The sequence below is a fragment of the Leptodactylus fuscus genome, chromosome 6 (assembly GCF_031893055.1).
Source record: "Leptodactylus fuscus isolate aLepFus1 chromosome 6, aLepFus1.hap2, whole genome shotgun sequence".
Classification (NCBI taxonomy): Eukaryota; Metazoa; Chordata; class Amphibia; order Anura; family Leptodactylidae; genus Leptodactylus; species Leptodactylus fuscus.
The window spans coordinates 42,263,427-42,282,411 of NC_134270.1; the positions used below are offsets into that span (position 1 = coordinate 42,263,427).

Consider the following 18,985-nt stretch of genomic DNA (forward strand, 5'->3'; position numbering starts at 1 on the left):
TCAGCAGGGCCATGTCAGAGCTGGAGATGTCCCTGGTGGCAATGTCACACTGAATATAGTCTTACTGCAGCTCTTGCAGGTTTAAGGCTCGCCTTCGGGGAAGGGGGGGGGGGGGTACCCTTGAGAATATTTGCTCCTGCTTACTATCAGGCAATGGAGCCGGCGTCAACAATTTTTATTTTTTTTTTGTGATAATTATGGCAATCCACTTCGAGAAGCGTTCAGGGATTTGTATTGAAAGGAAAAGTCCAAAAATACACAAAATCTTTATGTAAAACAAGTAATATATAGAAATCGTACATAAACCATGCAAGTATTCCTTTCATGGCAGGTAAAAAACCATTTTGTTACTCATTAATAGGAGATTCTGCAACTGCTGGACATATATAAGGAAAAATGTACCCTACACTGTAAGTAAGAAATAACGGTTCGGAAAATCCCAGCTATATAAGAGAAAAACATAAGAGGAACATTTGCATTTGTTAAGTGGATTTAAAAAAAAAAAAAAAAAAAAAAAAAAAAAAAAAAGATCTGAATGGAACCTTAGTCAGTGGCTGACATTGAAGGATATTCTGCAAGTGTGGTCAGTGACATCTCTTAGGGCTAGTTCACATGGGGCAAGAGGGGGCAGATTTTGAAGCGAAATCTGCCCTCTCACAATAGAGGTCTATGTAGACCGCTAGCGTTCTATCTTCTGCTAGTGGTTTGTTCCCGCTCGTGGAAATACAGAGCTGCCCTTTCTTCAGGTGGATTCCGCAGTTGGTTCAGCCGGGGGGCGTCCGCCTCGCGACAGCGCCCACTGGACTAGGCCCATTCATTTGGACCTAATCGGAGCGGAAAGTCGCAACAGAATGTGTTCACACGGAACCCCAAGTGAACGAGCCCTTACAGTAGAAGCAGTCTTGTGGTGCCCATGCAATGCCAGTGCAAAATATACAGACAAAAAAGGAAGTCTACCACCTCTTCCAAGCATATTCACTTGTCACCGCTGCATATTAGTGATAATGTAGCTTTGCTAGGTTTGTCACTTTTGGTGAAAAAAAAAAAAAAAAAAAAAAGTTTGAAATCTAATGCAAATGAGGCAGCTGGTGCACTGGGGGCGGGCTTGCTCCCAGGTGTGAAGACCCGCCCCCAGTGCACCAACTGCCTCATCTGTGCAAAACACTTTAAAGCTGCCTCTCTCTAAAACTACAAACGTGATATAGATAAAGGTATTACTGTGAATATGCTTGGGGGAAGTAGTAGTAGACTCCCTGTAGGCTTACATTTGCCTTTTAGACACCATACATTCAAGCCCAACATGTCGGCGTTATTTAATTTGCTTTGTATTTAAATAAGTCTGAAATTCGCCGTTGTCAGTATAAAAACAAACATAAATAGAGCGGCGAGGCCGTGGAGCTGGCGGTGATAATTATGCCAGTCTCTGATTGCTGAACGCAATGTCTATCTCTACCAATCTGCATATATTGGACAGGTGGAGAACACAGAAGGTTACCTTCAATAACTCAGACAGATCCCGCCAACTAAAACAGGATCAGATCAGGGAAACAAAAATAAAAGGAGGGGATAGCAATGAAACAAGTGAAAGAATAGAATGACAAAGAAGACATCTATATCTCCAAAGAGTTGACTAATACTGATAAGATTAAGGACTTGGGGTCACAACAAAACAATTGAGGGTGGCATTAAAGGGGCTCTATCAGCAAAATCATGCTGATAGAGCCCCACATATGCGTGAATAGCCTTTAAAAAGACTATTGAGGCACCGTAAATGTTATATTAAACTACCCCCCCCCCCCCCCCCCCCGTTTTAAGATAAAACCCTAAAACAGAATGTGATCTACTTACCCATCGTGCATGATGGGCGGGCATTCAGGATCCGCCATTTTCTTCTTCTACACCTCCTCTTCCTGCGATGTCCTCTGGTCCCGTCTAAGTCACAAAATGACATTGCTAAAAAATGGCCTGGGCGCATGCGCAGTAGCATGCTGCTCCTACTACAGCTACTGCGCATGTGCCCAGGCCATTTTTTTAGCAATGTCAGTTCGCAACTCCGAGGACATCACAGAAAGAGGAGGCGTGGATGAAGACGACGGCGGACCCTGAATGCCCGAACACAGTGCACGATGGGTAAGTAGTTCACATTCTGTTTTAGGGTTTTATTTTAAAACGGGGGGGGGGGGGGGGGGGGGTAGTTTAATATAACTTTAGCGGTGCCTGAACAGCCCTTTTAAAGGCTATTCACGCATATGTGGGGCTTTAGCAGCATGATTTTGCTGATAGAGCCTCTTTAAGAGCTTGCAGCAACAAAGTTGGTCTTGGGGGAAGTGTCCTCTAAGACCGGTCATACTTGGCTCTTGGGATTTCTAGGCCTCATTTCACACATATATTGTTTATATGTTTTATATACTTGCTGACAATTCTTTTGGCTATTTGGTAGAAGCCGTCGAAAGGAAACCAATATCTTTCTACGGGCAACTTTAAATGCTTTTTCGAAGTATACCATTAAATCATATACATGTTAGGCCTTGTTCACATTTGCGTCCGGTACTCTGTTCGGGGGGGGGGGGGGGGGACGCATTAAAAAGCGGTTAGCTAAAAACCACAAACTGTATTGGGGTCCGTGTGTTTTCCGCACGAAACATGCGAAGAGAAAAATCACATTTTGTCACAACTTGTGATATGTCACTAAAGGTCCTATTAGACAGGGACACCATACAAGGACCTGTTACTTGCAAATAGAAACATAGAATTCTAGGTGAAATTCCTAAAAGGCAAGAAAAAGCTACTAGCACCACACATTGAACATGTTCAGAGTAAAAAAAAATAAAAAATAAAAAAAAAAGGTAAATCCACTAAAAATAAAAGCCTAATTCTGAATGGTTATTTTCTCCATTGGGGGCCTCATTACATTATCCAACAACCATATAAGATTCTCCCAAAGAAACCCAGAAGAGAGGCGACCTATATGTCACACGCTACCCTATACCATTACAGCATGACATGCTATAACATGTGTAGACCAAGCTGAAATTTCATTCCCGACTTATTTTAGTGATTTATTGTTCTGTATAAAGTGTCCATATGCGCCTCACACAGCCTAACAGTAAAACGCACTGGAAAAACAGGGAGCCCCAGTTGTTCGACCCCATTGAGAGGTATTTAAAGGTAAAAATGAGGACAAATGTTGAAATTTTAAAAGGTCATGTCCGACTTTTGAGAAGATAGAGATTCTATCTAGCTTTCTAGTGAAAGCTTAAAGCTAAACTTCTGATTTAGTAGCCACAGATTTTGTGACATTACGAAATTTGGCAAGGCTGCGTTCACATCAATATTGGAGTGTCCATTGGAGAAGAGGGTCGACCGAAAATTGGCAGATTAACTGTCCAGAACGGAGGAGTTTTTCCTCTGCAGGCTCCAGTTTAAAAACGCCACTTGGTGGACCCCATTATAGAAGGGGCCATCAGTGTTCGCGTGTTACCACTGGGCATCCCCAGCGCTGCGAGAGAACTCTCCAGCGCCGCCTCCATCTTCTTCAGGAACCGGCCTCTACGCGTAGTCTTCCGGCCTGCCTTTCAATCCTCTACGCATGTGCAATTGACTCTGCCAGCGGGCAAGGCCGACTGCACCTGCATGCGTCCATTTTTTTTTCTTGCTGGCAGAGCCGATTGCGCATGCGTAGAAGATTGAAAGCCAGGTCGGAAGACGACGCGTAGAGGCCGGTTCCTGAAGAAGATGGAGGTGGCACTGGAGAGTTCTCTCGCAGCACTGGGGACACCCCCAGTGCTGTTTGAGTGCTGAAGCCCGCCCCCAGTGCTGCGAGAGAACTCATTTGCAAAAAGACGGAAAATGGAATATCTATTGAATGGCGGCACAGAGAAGACATCTAAAGGTCGGAAAAAAATAGCCTTTCTTAAGGATATTCCTACGTGTTCGTTAGAAAAAAAGGGATTCTAATGATAGGATCCCTTTAACAAATTTTAGCTCCTTTCTGTGAACTCCTCTGCTGAAATCCAACGTCCCTTATTTTTTCCCATAAAGCCAGATGGGGTTACCTCAAACAGTTATATCTCATGCATTATAAATGCTAGAATAGAGGAGATCCTTGAATTTCATATGCCACCAAGATTGCAGTTCTACCCATTTTATATCTGGTTATGGGAGCAAACTGGCCATCAACAAGAATAACCATAGTCCTGAAGAAAAAAAAAGCCCAACCCAAATAGTTGGACATCAGGTAGACTCCTTGGCAAGCGAGCGTCTGTCTAGCCTTGGCCAAAGAATCACACCTAATAAAAGTTTACCAAGTACTCTCTACTCATCGCTGACTGATAAGCTTTAGTCCTGCCATTATAATGCACTAGATTAGGAAACTGCATCCAGGGGACAGCGGAAGAAGCATCCATCCTTCCAGAAGTATATTGCAGAGACATTCTTATTCCCACGTGAACAAGCACACGCCAAGTCATTAATAAAGAAAAGGCTTATTAAATAGTTATGGTTGCGTAAGTGGTTGCATTTTACTGCTTTGACATCCTCCACAATTGAAATATGTGGTTGGACGTGGTCTAAATGCAGTTACAAGGAACATGAAAACAATGAGACCCTCTCCACTGTTTGGGGTTACCCTGCCTATGAATTATGTACTACAGAACTCCGCTATAGCCATGTGCTCTTTACAAGTAAAATATAAAGGGGAAATAAAATAAAATAAAAATTATGTTTTACCATACTATAACAAATGATGGCAACTTAAAGGGGCGGTCTCTACCTCCTACTGCCACTCAACACTGACATATTAAGCAGATTATCACTCGGATGTTATTTGGAGTGTCGACTCTGCCCAGCATGCCATGGGACATTACACAAAGTCATGTTGTCTCCATGTTTAGTGTCTGCTCCAGGGGTGTAGCGGTGTTAATTGCTACTAGGCCTTGGAGCCTGAGGGGGGCCCAAAGGCCTCTCTTCAACATAAGAATACACTAAATTATATATATATATATATATATATATATATATATATATATATATATATATATATATATATAATCTCAGTATACTGGTTAGTGCCTTTAAGTCAAAACCAGTCAAAACCATGTGCAAATATTTCCACTATATCTTATCCCTGTATACAGTTGTTGGCTCTGGCCTACAATCACTGGTAAAATCCTAAAAAAATGCACTAGAAATGATTCACGTCTGCTTTTAATGTATTGGACCAATTTTAGTGGGTGAACGCAGACATTTGTTTTCTTTTCCCACAGACCAACACTTTTGCGGTCCAAATCAAAGATAGAGGAAAAAAAAAACCCCAAAACAACCCCAGACACCCTAACAGGATTATGTACTGTCAATGAGTAATAAGCACATCACGCGTTCATTAAAAATATGTGAATTAGCTCTAATGGAAGGTTTCCATATTCAGGTCTTTTTTTAAAGAAATTTTTGAAGCCAAAACCAGGGAATGAAAATAAATATAAGGGACACATGTTACACAAGTTACCCCCTATCCATAGGATAAGCAGAGACCCAAGTACTTGCCCCTTCAACGATCACCCCATTTGCACACATTTCCAATCATGGCCTCCTTTCCAACTGGGAAGCAAAACACCCAAGTTCTCGTAATTGGTAGAAGTCCTACAGATCCATGCCGATCAGCAAGTTAGCCCTTATTTTGTTGATGTGGTTGAATATCCCTTTAAAGACAGTTTTAGAGCGTATTCAGTTTGTGAAATGACAAAGTTTAGCCTGGGATATACAGTAGACATATGGTTTGTATTTTACAGACCGACTAAGCCCATCTCAAGCTTGCACAAGTTTTAATACAAAGCCTTAACACAAGTAGTATGGCTGCCATTTTTAGACTAAACATATCGATATAGGTCTTCATAGCTGTTGACCAAACGCTTGGTTAGATAACAGCTATTCCTCCAGAATCCCTTTTACAAATAAATCTTTGTTCTCAATGGAGAGAGGAGGAAACTATGTCCAGACATCTCTGCAGTTTGCTTATCTCCCCTGAAATATTGGTTTTTGAAGTTCAACTTGCCTGACCTGACCCTACTTTCCCATAATGTGGTGCAGGAAACTCAGAACACCCAAATAATGAACTTTCTCTTACATATGAGGGCACCTTAAATTGTAATTCTTCATCTACAGTCCCATAGCAGGTTGACTGGTCAATCAGGACTGGAAATGTATGGTGTAAAGTACCTGTCACAAAGACAAGACAGTATATAACATGTGAGAAGGTGACAGGCAGAGTGTTGGAGTCACAGTATATCTCCCCCAGTTTCTGACATGTGTGGTCCAATGCGGGTCTTGACAAGGCCTCAGCCCCAGGTGTGGGTCCTGGGCTCATTACTGGGCCATAAAAGACTGCAGAGCCTGCACTTCAGGGCAGATCCAGGGAGTGAGGGAAGTGTCTGGATCTTTCCTGAAACAGAGTCTGGTGAGACTGCCACTTAGCTCTGTTTGTGTGGTTTGTAGTAAGCCACGCGTATAGTTAGTTTTTTTTTTTTTTACTGTTTAGTTAGAGCTCGGACGAGCAGGGTTTTGTTTGCCTGAAGTAGTATTTTATTTTTGCTTATTCTGTGCCTGATGTAAAGGGTTATTTATATTTTGGCCGCTTTTCTTTCAAATAAACCTGCTTGCACCAGACATCATGACCCTATCTAAATGCTTAGGTCTGCACTATTGCTGCTACTGAGCTACCTTACCCACAAACATCAGAAGGGGTTTGTGAGCTGGGACCCCAGCAAAATACTTAAAGATCTTTGTGGAAAAGTGTAAACAAGTGCCTAGGGTTTGTAGCGTCAACTGACTGTAGACCTCAACAACAAAGCATCAAGGCCCCTTACATGTCCAAAGAGAATTATAGGTGGACTTCCCCTTTAAGGGATGACTCTTAGACACAGCCAGGTCCAATTGTGCTGATTTTATCTGCACAATTGGAATACATTACTGACACTTTGTTTCTGCCATTCATTCAGCAAGCAGTAAGGTATAATTTACATTATTTCCCCTGACAAGGTATGACTGGTTTCCTGCAGACATTTCATACGGGTTCCATTACAGGGCAAATGCATTTGAGGTTAATTTGCGTATACTATAATGACTGTTGATGGAGAAACCGCAATGAAACGGAAATTGGTGATAGGACTGATGATATAGTTTCTGCTTAGTGTGCTATATAACCCTATAGAAGTCACAGGAAATAAAGGTAGAAACGTATACAAGAAAATTATGGTAAAATAGCCTTCTATTTGGGAACTTTTTTTAAAATGATTTTTCTAAGTTACATGTATTGAGTCTCACATTAAGGTATGGGCAGCATTGCAGTTATACAGAGGTTGAGTTGCACTCACAGGTCTGTGAATGGGAAATTTGCCCAATTATCTGCCCGGATGTTATAATCTGTGGCATAGGGGGTCATTGCCTATAGGAGTAGTATTGATGGTGTTTCCTTGGGACAGGCCATTACTATAAGATTAGAGGAGTCTGCATGCCCGCACCCCCCACAATCGGCTGTATGAAGAAGCATCAGGACTTGGGAGAGCACGGTGGCCTTCTTTATTAACGGACATAGCTTCATACAGTCTGTAATGTTACTACACATACTCTGTCCCATTACTTGAATGTGATGGAGCTACGTGCTACCTGGTAAACAGCTGATCATGGTGGTGCCAAGAGTTGGACCCCCACTGATCGGATACTGATGGCCTATCCTAAGGATAGGACATCAATGTTAAAGTTCCCAACTGCTCATTTAACTAAGCAGATTGACTATTTAGGCCTCTCCATAAAGTTCAGCCCATGAACAAAAGTGGGACTGTTTGAAGAACTGTAGTAGTAGATGGAACATGGCATTCATGTTTTAGTGGGCTAGATTTTATTTCATTGACCCCAACCAGAATCCAAGAACAATGCAGTATGTAGTAATGAATGAGGTGATTGTGTATTCAGGATTTACAGTATAGATGGGATTTTTTTTTTTTGCAAACAAGGAGTTTTCTGGGCTTGTCAATTGATGACTTAACCTTAGGACAGGTCAATCAGTCACCTGTCCCAGTGATCTGGTGTCCACCGTCTTTCCGTTAAGGCACAATGTGCCTTCACCGCACATGATCAATGAGGCCAGTCAGTAACCGCTGGAAGGGACTTGCAGACATTAGTCAGTGACCATCCACTTGCATCATGGCACATAAAGGGGCTCTATCATTGGGAAAAGTCATTTTTAACTAAGCACATACTGGCATAGCCTTTAGAAAGGCCATTTCACACATACATTTTGTATGTAAATCGCCTCAGTAGTTTTTGAATGAGCCCGTATTCATTCATATGCTAATTAGCTTCCAGGGAGCACACTCTGCTATTCTGTTATGTGTGTGAGAGCAGGGAGAGGAGTCAGCAGCAGCCTGTGCTGTACATACAGCAGACAGTGCTCGCTGGGAACTTCCTGTGCTGGCTGGAAGCTAATTAGCATATGAATAAAAGCAGACTCATTCAAAAACTACTGAGGCGATTTACATACAAAAGGTGTGGAATAGCCTTTCTAAAGGCTATGCAAGTATGTGCTTAGTTAAAAATGACTTTTCCCAATGATAGAGCCCCTTTTAAGGTGGTGACGGCCTGTGCACCCAAACAGACATTGGTGGCGGCCACCAGAACACCAAGGACGGAAGAGAATGTTTTTTGTTTTGTTTTAAAATTTTTCCCATCCCTGGTCTCCTCTGTGATTAGTCAAAATCCTGGACAATCCTTTAAGCATAACCGAGAGACCTGACTTAAAGGGAACCCGTCAGCCCGCTGCCCCTTCTGAGGACCACTGATTTCTGCAGTTTATGACCAAGTGCAAACGTGTTGTAGTTTTGAGGAATGTACAGTAAATATTTGCAGCACAATGGCAGTGCTGTGAAGCCGGAGTCCTCAATATTCATGAATTGCAGATGCCCCTTGCTTACTTTAGCTGACAGACAGCCTTCTCCTTATTACTGTGCATAGTGAGAAAGCTGTCAATTTGAGACAGAGGGATTGTGTATAGAGAATACATCGGACCCAGCACTGGTGGTAGGCTATTAAACACGGATGATCTCCAAAAACTACAGCATAGTTACACAAGTGAGAGACCCCTTAAATCAGTATCCCTGTCACTGTCTTATACTACACTCAGAGGACTGATAGGTTCTCCCCTAAAGTGCCCATGCAACTTCAATACTAGTCGTCACGCATATATAGAAAGTCTTCCCAATTCTCCAGTACAGATTTGCCTTGGCCAATGGAGCGTAGGAAATAAGGTTTTGCAATACACCCCATCCCCCCTTCACTTGCCCTCATACACTCAAGATAATTTCCAGGTATGGTGACTTAACTCTTATATGTATGGGCCCCTGTAGAAAGGAGTTGTCCAGGATTTAAGAAAGAAATATTACTTTATCACAGAAAATATGATAAAATAAGAAAGTGAAGCGAACCTCTCCAGTTACTTTCTTGTATCACCAGTGGCTCTACCTCGGTGGTTCAGTCTATGGTAATGTCATTTCAACAGTGATGTGTTACACATATGTGACCCCAACATGTATGACACAAGACCCCTGAGGTCAGCGATTGGCTGCAGCGGTCACAGTCATATACAGTATTGCACCCCTGCAGGAAAATAAACCATCAGGGACCCGTGGGGTCTTGTGCGCTCAAGCGGTCAGTGATCGGGCATATTAGTACCAGTTATTTTTTCATTTTATCACATTTCTTGCATGTAGCCAAATATCTTAAAATCCTCGACCACTCCTTTAAGTCCATTTGTGAACATCTTTGTACTACGACTGACATATTATTGTAACAGTAAGAATCTACCCGATTCCCGAAAAATCTACACGCAAACTGCATGCACCAGCAAGATATATACCGGTAGTCAGCGAATGGAAGCCACACAACGGACTGTCATGAATCAGTCTGTATCCTGCTGATGGATCTGCCTGCAGTTTGTACAGGATCTCCACTGCAGCAACTTCAGATGGCTCCAGCGGTTACCAGAAGCAATCCTGACTATGACATATTTTATGGAACTGGTATTTTAGCTATTCCGTAACATTCTGCAAAATAAGACAACCTGGCTGCATAAATTTACCAAACTAGACTATACATCTCATAACATCTCTTCCCAAATACCAGACACTTGGTACTCAGAAAAAAAAGCATTCCCGCTTACCAGCTGCAGACGGCTGAAAGTGATCGATAGGTATGGAAATATAAACCCTAGAAAGCTACCAGAGACCCTCGCCACCCCTGAACTACACCGGCACTACATCAGCTCCCACCATTGTAATACATGTCCAAGACCTTATCAAAAATCAACACCGCCCCAATGAAGTCCTGGGATGCAAAACCCAAGTTCTGTAACTGTGGCACCAGCACCAAAGGGAATTTGGGTCCATTATTATGCGAGACTCCGTAAGCTAGGAAACCCAACAATGTAGCAGTGAATTTCTAAAATACCAAGAGTAAATGCGGCAGTCCCCTTTAATGACACAGAGTTGTACAGTTTCATATCCGTTATTCAGCTCAGTCATGCTCAACCATCCCTCGTCATCTCTGAACATTTTAGGTCAGCATTCAACCATTCTAGATGTTCAGCAAGTATGACAGACACCAGATCTATAAGTAAAGACGGTTCATGGCGTTATGTCACAACCAGCGACTTATGCAATATACAAAAATACACTTCACATCGGCTGAGTCAGTGCATAAGGAAGTGTGAGACGCAGGCAGCTGTCAGCGAGAGGCAACATCAAAGTGTTACATACCCCCCCTCCCAAAACATAAAAAAATTACACATGCATTATGTATAATACCATACCATTCCTTCTAATGGGCCCTTATGACAGTGCACCAGTGCCAAGGCCTGCAGGCTATAAATGTGCCACATAAAGCAAAACTAATCCTGTTTATGCACCTCCGCTAAGTGATTGCATTTCATTCCCAATGACAAATTAGATGAAGGATCAACCCGTGTACAGGAGATACAAAGCAAATAAAATGACAGCAGCGACCAGGCAATGGCTATGAACGTGAAAGGCAACGAGATTGTTAACTCACTTCTGCGGCAATGACATTGACCAGTCTGCAGAGGGACCACACAACCCAATCACTATAGATAAGTAGTGGATGGCGTGCTGGACCCAAGTGTTCACAGCAATGCAGGGTGGAGAATTGGGTGGGAAAGAAAAAAAAGAGGGGGGGGGGGGGGGACAAATGATGATACAGCAAATCCCCAAAGTGTTGCAATAAACACGGTTGTCACTCACTGGCATGCATTCCTGCACAATATGCCAATGCAGTGCCAGCCGGCAGATCTGCATGCGGGTCCAGGGCTCTGTGCTTTATTCGGTGGTCACGTAGCTAAAAATATAAACCTAAAAGAAACAACAAAAAAAAAAAAGAAAAAAAAAAAAAGAAAAATCTGATATCTAGGACAAATCTGCCAGAGGATGTGGTCGAGCGCTGCTCTGTAGGCTTCTCGTCTACCAGACTGACTGCAGTACAGGAAAGCGAGGGAGGGGGCTACTGGCAGCTTTTTACGCCAGTGGTCCTCACATACTACACTGCGTGCTCTGATTATGGGCAGATTAAATATTGAAGTGCAAGTGGATTCGGTCACAGATGAAGAATTGGAAGGGGGGGGGGGGCAAAGTAGAGCCATAAACATATGTATAAGATATTAGTTGTTGTTACATTATATCAAATGAGGTTTATTGTGGAATTTACTATTTATTGCAACACAAGATTTGCAAAAAGTCTAAAGTTTTGCATGTTACATACATAAGATATACATATGGGGTCACTTACAGTGTATATACACAGGTAACACATGCATTACACCCAGCAATCACTGAACACTGCCATGTATATGAGCTCTCCATATACTGTGTCATATACAGGGGGCAGTGGCTGCCCAGTATTAGTGACTAGGGGAGAGCTAGCCTCCATGCGCACCTGCAGCTTGTACTCCCCGCAGCCTCCTCCTCCTCCTCCAGCACCGGGGCCGCCGCTCTCCTCTCTCTCCCCCGCAGTCCCCGTTGTGTCACCGCCGCCGCCGCCTCCCGTTCAGCCCGCACTGCTCACCTCGTGGGAGAGCAGCTGTCCAGCCCCGCCCACTGCCAAGCAAAAGACTCTATTCTCCCGGCTCCATAAACACAGCGCTGATTGGCTCTGCCATATGCCAATCAATAAACCGCCTCCCATGATTGGTTGATTCGGTCCCTCAGACAGGATAACAGATGACTGGATTGGAGGATCGCGCTGTCGGTCATTTTGACGCATTGGTTATGAAAATGTCATTATTGTCTCGCTGTCTAGACTGTCAGTGATGTGTTTAAGAGACTGCGGTCCTTTGGTTATGGCACTGCAACTCCCAGCATGCCTAGACAGGGCCATAGGGAATAGAGAAGGAGAACACCTGCAGGTTACTGTAGGCAAAGGACTCACTACAAGTCCCAGAATTACCAGACAGAAGCAATGGCTGGACGTGTGCGGGTTAATGCAGTCAGAGAACTGCGGGAGAGTCACAGCCAGTGATACAAGTCACCCAGCTGGAGAACTACAACTCCCACAATGCTCCTGGACCCCAATGCAGAGTCTGTGCTGCAATGTGCCACACAGAATAGCGGGAGAGCTTATGGGGCCCCTATAGGGTAGGACCGCTGCCTCTGCTCCACTGGAGTCCTGAATGGGTTAATTCACGAGCCATTCACCTGCAGGAGACCAGTAAACCCCAGAGTGCGGCATCCAGATGTTACACTACAAGTCCCAGAACCTCTAGGCCAAGTCGTGACTGGAGGAGGCTCATGGGATTTGTAGTCCGTGTGGGGGGTAATATAACAGTGCTGCAGCTGGGGCGAAGCGCGCCACAAAACTACATCTCCCAGAATCCTTGGTAATAGTAATACATTGTGACGCTTCATGGGACATGTAGTGAGAGCGGCAATGTGCGGCATGCCGAGCTGCAGGCCTCCCGCGGTTATTACACCCTGTAGAGCACTATTTACATAGATAGGACATTTATATCCGCCTCTATGCGGTTTATACTTTCCCTTCTATCAGGCGCTGAAGCGGCCACATAAGGAGTCTCAGCGTCACCATGGTAACAGACGCTGGCTGGTAGACGAAACCATTCTGTCATATTATAGGGGGAGATCATGACTAGATGCGACTACAATGCTTGTGATTTCTTTGTGTCTTCTATCACGGTCGCCGATATTATGTAATATCATGGTCCCACAGGTGAACAAGTCACCGATACAAGACTAGAGGCTCTTAGGAGAAAGTTATCCGAGTCCATGACCGGAGAAGCCCCCCCCATAAAAAAAAGGTAGTACAGCTCAAACGTATGCTTACATGGAAGATGGCAGCTTCGAGCTGAAGAAAGGAGGTGAAGGGTCTGTGTCTGTGCTGGGGAGAGGGCGGCCCGGGAGATACTGCGCAGATGGGGGAGTCTGAGGGGCCTAGTGGTGGTAACACTGCGGGCAAGGGAGGCTGGGACTTGTAGTGCGACGGAGAGGGACAGATTACGTGCAATACTATGGAGAGGATTACTGTCTATGGCCAGGGATGGGAGTCATGTAAGGTACTGGAGGGTAAGGTGAGCTGTACAGAGTAGGGGTTATTGCATATTCTGGGATGCAGGTGACCCACCCAATAATAAGTCAGCGCTGGTTTTGGCTTTGCGTGCCATTGTGGTTTCTTCCTTCTTATAAAATCTGCAGCAAGATTCAAAGAAAAGCAATTAATTCCGGTAAATGCTCTGCGCGGTGCAATAATCTCCGTATTATACCCGGCCTATTAGCTCCGTATACGTATCATGGCGTTAGTCCTGTAGTTTGGGGGATAGTTTAGGTCCGCACAGAGGATTTATCATGGAAATCATGGCGTGTCCTCCTTGTAAAAGCTGCCCCCCATATTTTCTGTTCATACCGGCTTCTTTGTGATTTGGTTTTTTTTTGACCTGTCGCTTATAGATGCAGAAACCACAGCTGATCCTACATGCAGATAGGTCTCATGGAATGGGGATAATCCGCACATTCATCTGCAACACTGCAGATCATTTGTGGGATTTTCTGTCTTTATCCCAGGACTGTGGAGCCAATAGGCCAAACCACCAACTCCGACTCCTATTTTTCCACAGCCTGACTCAAGACCCCTGCATAAATGGCCAACAGCCATGGTTAGTGAACGGCGGAAATGTATCGGGGTTTTTCTTGCAGCGCTGTCTTCAGTGTTTTCCTCTGTGGACTCTGCTTCAGTAATACCTATACAGAAAATGTCAGGGGTTCCGTAGGTATAATTGACCTTTTACAAAAACGCAACGTTTTTTTGAAATCGTAACATGTCCACTGTGGAGATTTATTTGCAATGTGTGGATAGGATTAACCAGAATTCTATCTACTTTGCAGGTACTGTAAAACGCAGTTCCCAGACCTGTCACAGGGGTAATGCTACTGAGGCTTGGGGATTCTGCCATAGACTTCAATACAGTCCGAAAAACCCAGACTAACGATATTTATCCTATATGGCGTACACCTTAGGCCCGGTTCACATCTGCGTTCGGGGAGTCCTTTGGGGACCCCTGAACGAAAATGTATATGCATTAAAAAGCAGTTTCCTAAGAAACCACATGGACCCCATAGACTATGGTGGTTTCCACATGAAACATGCGGAGAGAAAAGTGCTGCTGTCTCATGCAGGAACCAAACGGAAACCACACGGCCCCCATTATAGTCTATGGGGTCCGCGTGTTTCCCCAGGTAAACGCTTATCTGTGTATATAGGTTTCTCTTTGGATGTGAACTGAGCCTCAACGTTAAAGATCAAAATGATTAAATATATTTTTTTATTACATTACATTTTTTGGGTAGGCAAAAAGACTTGATAATTACCCCCCCCCCCTCCAAAAAAATAAAAACTTCTTGTGTTACAATAAAGTATGACTTCCACAGCTCTGTACACAGAAACATGAAAAAGTTACATGTGTCAGAATATGGCAACCAAATACATTTTTTGCATTATTTACGAGTTGGATTTTTGTAAAGGTTTTAAAACAACTATATAAATTTGATATTGACATCATCGTGCCAACCCGAAGAATATAAGGAACGTATAAATTTTATATCCCTGCAATCGTACCGACTCAGGGAATGCTGGTGACATGTAATTTTGGTTGCGCAGTGAACGCTGTAAAGGGAATGTGGCACTGTGTAGTAAACAAAAAAAAAAGTGATGGTCCCCATTGTGATTACTAATTTATCCTCAGGTTCATGGGGGTCTCAGTCACAGGGCCACTATAGTCATAAAGGGATGGCATATGCTAGTGATAGGATAAGTCAGTATCACATATATTTTGGAAAGTTGTCCTGAATTTCAGCCTCTTGCAAGGAAAAGTGGAGCAGGCCTTTGTATTTTTAGATTTGTAGATGAATATTCCATATGCCCCAGGGCATCACATTTTGCTTTTGGAAGCCACTGTTGTGGAGACGTATAACCATTGTTTTCCCTCTAGCTTTTGGCCACATGCTTTACACATAGGACTGGCAGGATTGTGTCTCAAAGCTACACAGATATTTGTTTTTGGCAGGAATGTCAACATAGGGGCAAATGTTTTTATTTTAGGGCGAGTGGAAATAATGTATAAATGACAGTCACTGACTGTCCGCTGCATGATGGACAGCAGTTGTCTGCAGCAAGGTGCTGGAGGAGAGCTGGCTGGTCTGTATTGTGTCTGTGGGTGCAAGGCAGGACCTGAGAGACGGCCAGAGGGGAAAGGAAGCTACATGACACCCGTGAGTGCCTGCAACCTGCAGTGTCATGCCTCTTATACTGTCCAATCCTATCCAGTCCCTTTAGTGGCTCCCCATGCAGTATAATACACTCAGTGGCCTCCCACAAAGTATAATGTCCTTGTGTATAATGTGGCCCCCACATATTACTGTATATTATCCCTGTTCTGGCCTACTCACTGTATTGACCCTTCATTGTGGCCTCCACAGTAAAATGCACAAATTTTTTTTACCCCATTCCCTCACTGCCCAGTCTGGTTTACCTTACCCCATTCTCTTGCTGCCCAGCCTGATTTACCTTACCCCATTCCCTCACTGCGCTGCTTGGTTTACTTTACCCCATTCTCTCGATGCCCAGCCTGGTTTGCCTTACCCCATTCCCTCACTGCCCAGCCTGGTTTAACTTACCCCATTCCCTCACTGTCCAGTCTGGTTTACCTTACCCCATTCCCTCACTGCCCAGCCTGGTTTACCTTACCTCATTCCCTCACTGCCCAGCCTGGTTTACCTTACCCCATTCCCTCACTGCCCAGCCTGGTTTACCTTACCCATTCCCTCACTGCCCAGCCTGGTTTACCTTACCCATTCCATCACTGCCCAGCCTGGTTTACCTTACGCATTCCATCACTGCCCAGTCTGGTTTACCTTACCCATTCCATCACTGCCCAGTCTGGTTTACCTTACCCATTCCATCACTGCCCAGTCTGGTTTACCTTACCCATTCCATCACTGCCCAGTCTGGTTTACCTTACCCCATTCCCTCATTGCCCAGCCTGGTTTACCTTACCCCATTCCCTCATTGCCCAGCCTGGTTTACCTTACCCCATTCCCTCATTGCCCAGCCTGGTTTACCTTACCCCATTCCCTCATTGCCCAGCCTGGTTTACCTTACCCCATTCCCTCATTGCCCAGCCTGGTTTACCTTACCCCATTTCCTCACTGCCCAGCCTGGTTTACCTTACCCCATTCTCTCGCTGCCCAGCCTGGTTTACCTTACCCCATTCTCTCGCTGCCCAGCCTGGTTTACCTTACCCCATTCTCTCGCTGCCCAGCCTGGTTTACCTTACCCCATTCTCTCGCTGCCCAGCCTGGTTTACCTTACCCCATTCTCTCGCTGCCCAGCCTGGTTTACCTTACCCCATTCTCTCGCTGCCCAGCCTGGTTTACCTTACCCAATTCCCTCGCTGCCCAGCCTGGTTTACCTTACCCATTCCCTCACTGCCCAGTCTGGTTTACCTTACCCATTCCATCACTGCCCAGTCTGGTTTCTGCTGCTGGTGCTTTGCCCCTGTCTGTGACTAAGCCACCATTGGCAGAGATAGGCTGAGTGTAGAAGCAGATTATACTTCTCCCTGCTTCTCACCATTGTACTTAACTACACAGAGTTGAATCCAGGACATACCTCCCACTACCAAGACAGGGGGACAGTTCCTGTCTTGGTAGATGGCTAGGAGTCAGTCTTACAGGAGTACACTATAACCCTAGGCTTGTTCCTCTTCTGTTATATACCATGATAGGGGCAGGTGTTGGTGTATAGCTGAAATCCAACCTGTCTGATCCTTGTAACACAGTCTAGATATTAGAATTCAGGAGATCCTGCTTGAAAGACTTGTCTCATGATAAATAATACATTTTTTCTGTTAGATCAGGCAGAACACACCTTTTCGGTTGGAATTACCCCTTGTATGTATTTGCTGCTACATAATTGTACTAGCACCTTCTGTTCTTTTCATATCCGCTCATATCATCCACCTAATGTGCCCAGTGCCGTGAGAAGACGCTGATTCTTTTATGGGGATTCTCATTGACTGGCTCACAGAGTAGCAGAATTAACTCTGCTGTCCATGTATATGGGGGAACCTAACAAAGCATATATGGCGCCTGGTTCTGGACAGGCAGATGTTCTGTGAGGGACAGTATATTTAAGGTATATATAAGGTGTACAGTATATTTATCCATGGGACAATTCCTTTAAAGGAAAGCTGTCAGGTCTGTTTGGGACAATAAATGACATAAGTTCCTTATTGGCCCGGTGGTTTAGTATCCCAGTAGGGGGCCGTTCAAACGGAGGAATTTGACACTGATTTGGATGCAGATTCCGCTGCCAAATCAGCAGCAGATTCTGCCTCGCCGTGTTTTCAGTGTGAGGCGGAGATCACATCAGGACACTGAGACAATAAGTATCCTGCCTGATCTTCAAGTGAATGCCGTGATTGATTCAGTATGTGGGTAGTTGGACGGGGAAGCCTGCAAATCTATAGGACTCCAACACCCATGCCAACTCACTGAAATTTTTTAGTCTCCAAGCAAAAATATGAACATTGAGATTTACATCGAGAATTGCACTTAAGCTTGAATAAAATTGAGATTTTATGTTTAGGCAAAAACCGCCCAGCACTACTTTATACTTAGTATCTTCTGTACTCCTAGTGTCTGACCAACCATTCTCTGAAGCCTGAGGAGTACACGTCACCCTTCAGTGCACATGCACCAAACCTCGGGCGCTTGAGCTGTGAAGTTGAGGTGACTTCCTTGGTTTCAATGAGCAATTGCGCAGGCGCTGGCGGCACCAGTCTTAAGTCCGATAAGACTTATCGGACTCCTCTCTTAACAGGTATAAAGGTTACTTCTTTTTTTTGATAGCCACCTCTGACAGGTCGTTTTGGAATACTAAACCATCACACAGGTCCACATGGACTGGTGGTTTAGTGTCCCAAATAGCCTCATTAGGTTACCTCTAGAAATATATAGCACACAGGACACAATAGGGTCTGTCCACAATCAACGTGACATAGCTTAAAAGGGTTTTCCGCAACCATGACATTAAGGATGCTTAGGTCATCAATATTATATTGTGGGGGTGTGACACCCAGCACTCCTGCTGATCAGACCGAGCATTACTTCCTCTTCTCAAGCCGGTGATGTCACACTCACTGGTCACATGACCTTATGGAAGCTCAGTCCATTCCAATGAATGAGATGGAGCTGCAGTACCTACCACAGCCATTATACAATATATAGTTGCTTTGCTTGGTGCGCACTTAGATACTCACAACACTTGTCCAAACAGCTAATCAGTGGAGGTACTGGGAGTTGGATCCCTGCCGATCTGATATTGATAACCTATTCTAAAAATAGGTCATCACTATCATAGGTCT

The 18,985-nt window shown here is 44.3% G+C and overlaps 2 protein-coding genes across 8 annotated transcripts in view; one reads left to right on the forward strand and one right to left on the reverse strand.

The window, feature by feature from the left end:
• KCNAB2 (potassium voltage-gated channel subfamily A regulatory beta subunit 2) overlaps window positions 1-12,113 on the reverse strand; it is a 126,567-nt gene extending 114,454 nt beyond the window's left edge. For 4 of the 7 annotated variants that reach the window (XM_075279806.1, XM_075279804.1, XM_075279805.1 and 1 more), the window contains exon 1: window positions 11,992-12,113. Coding sequence is in view for 1 of the 7 variants with exons in the window: in XM_075279807.1 (XP_075135908.1) it covers window positions 11,095-11,111 (17 nt within the window). In the remaining 6 variants the exon portion in view is untranslated. Of the gene's footprint in view, window positions 1-11,094; window positions 11,219-11,303; window positions 11,406-11,991 lie in introns of those variants that run through there. The other 3 variants (XM_075279800.1, XM_075279801.1, XM_075279807.1) reach the window with 3 other exon arrangements.
• A 1,287-nt stretch (window positions 12,114-13,400) lies between these two features.
• NPHP4 (nephrocystin 4) overlaps window positions 13,401-18,985 on the forward strand; it is a 213,498-nt gene continuing 207,913 nt past the window's right edge. Inside the window, exon 1 of the mRNA XM_075279781.1 lies at window positions 13,401-13,433. The gene's annotated coding sequence lies outside the window, so the exon portion shown is untranslated. The remainder of the gene's footprint in view (window positions 13,434-18,985) is intronic.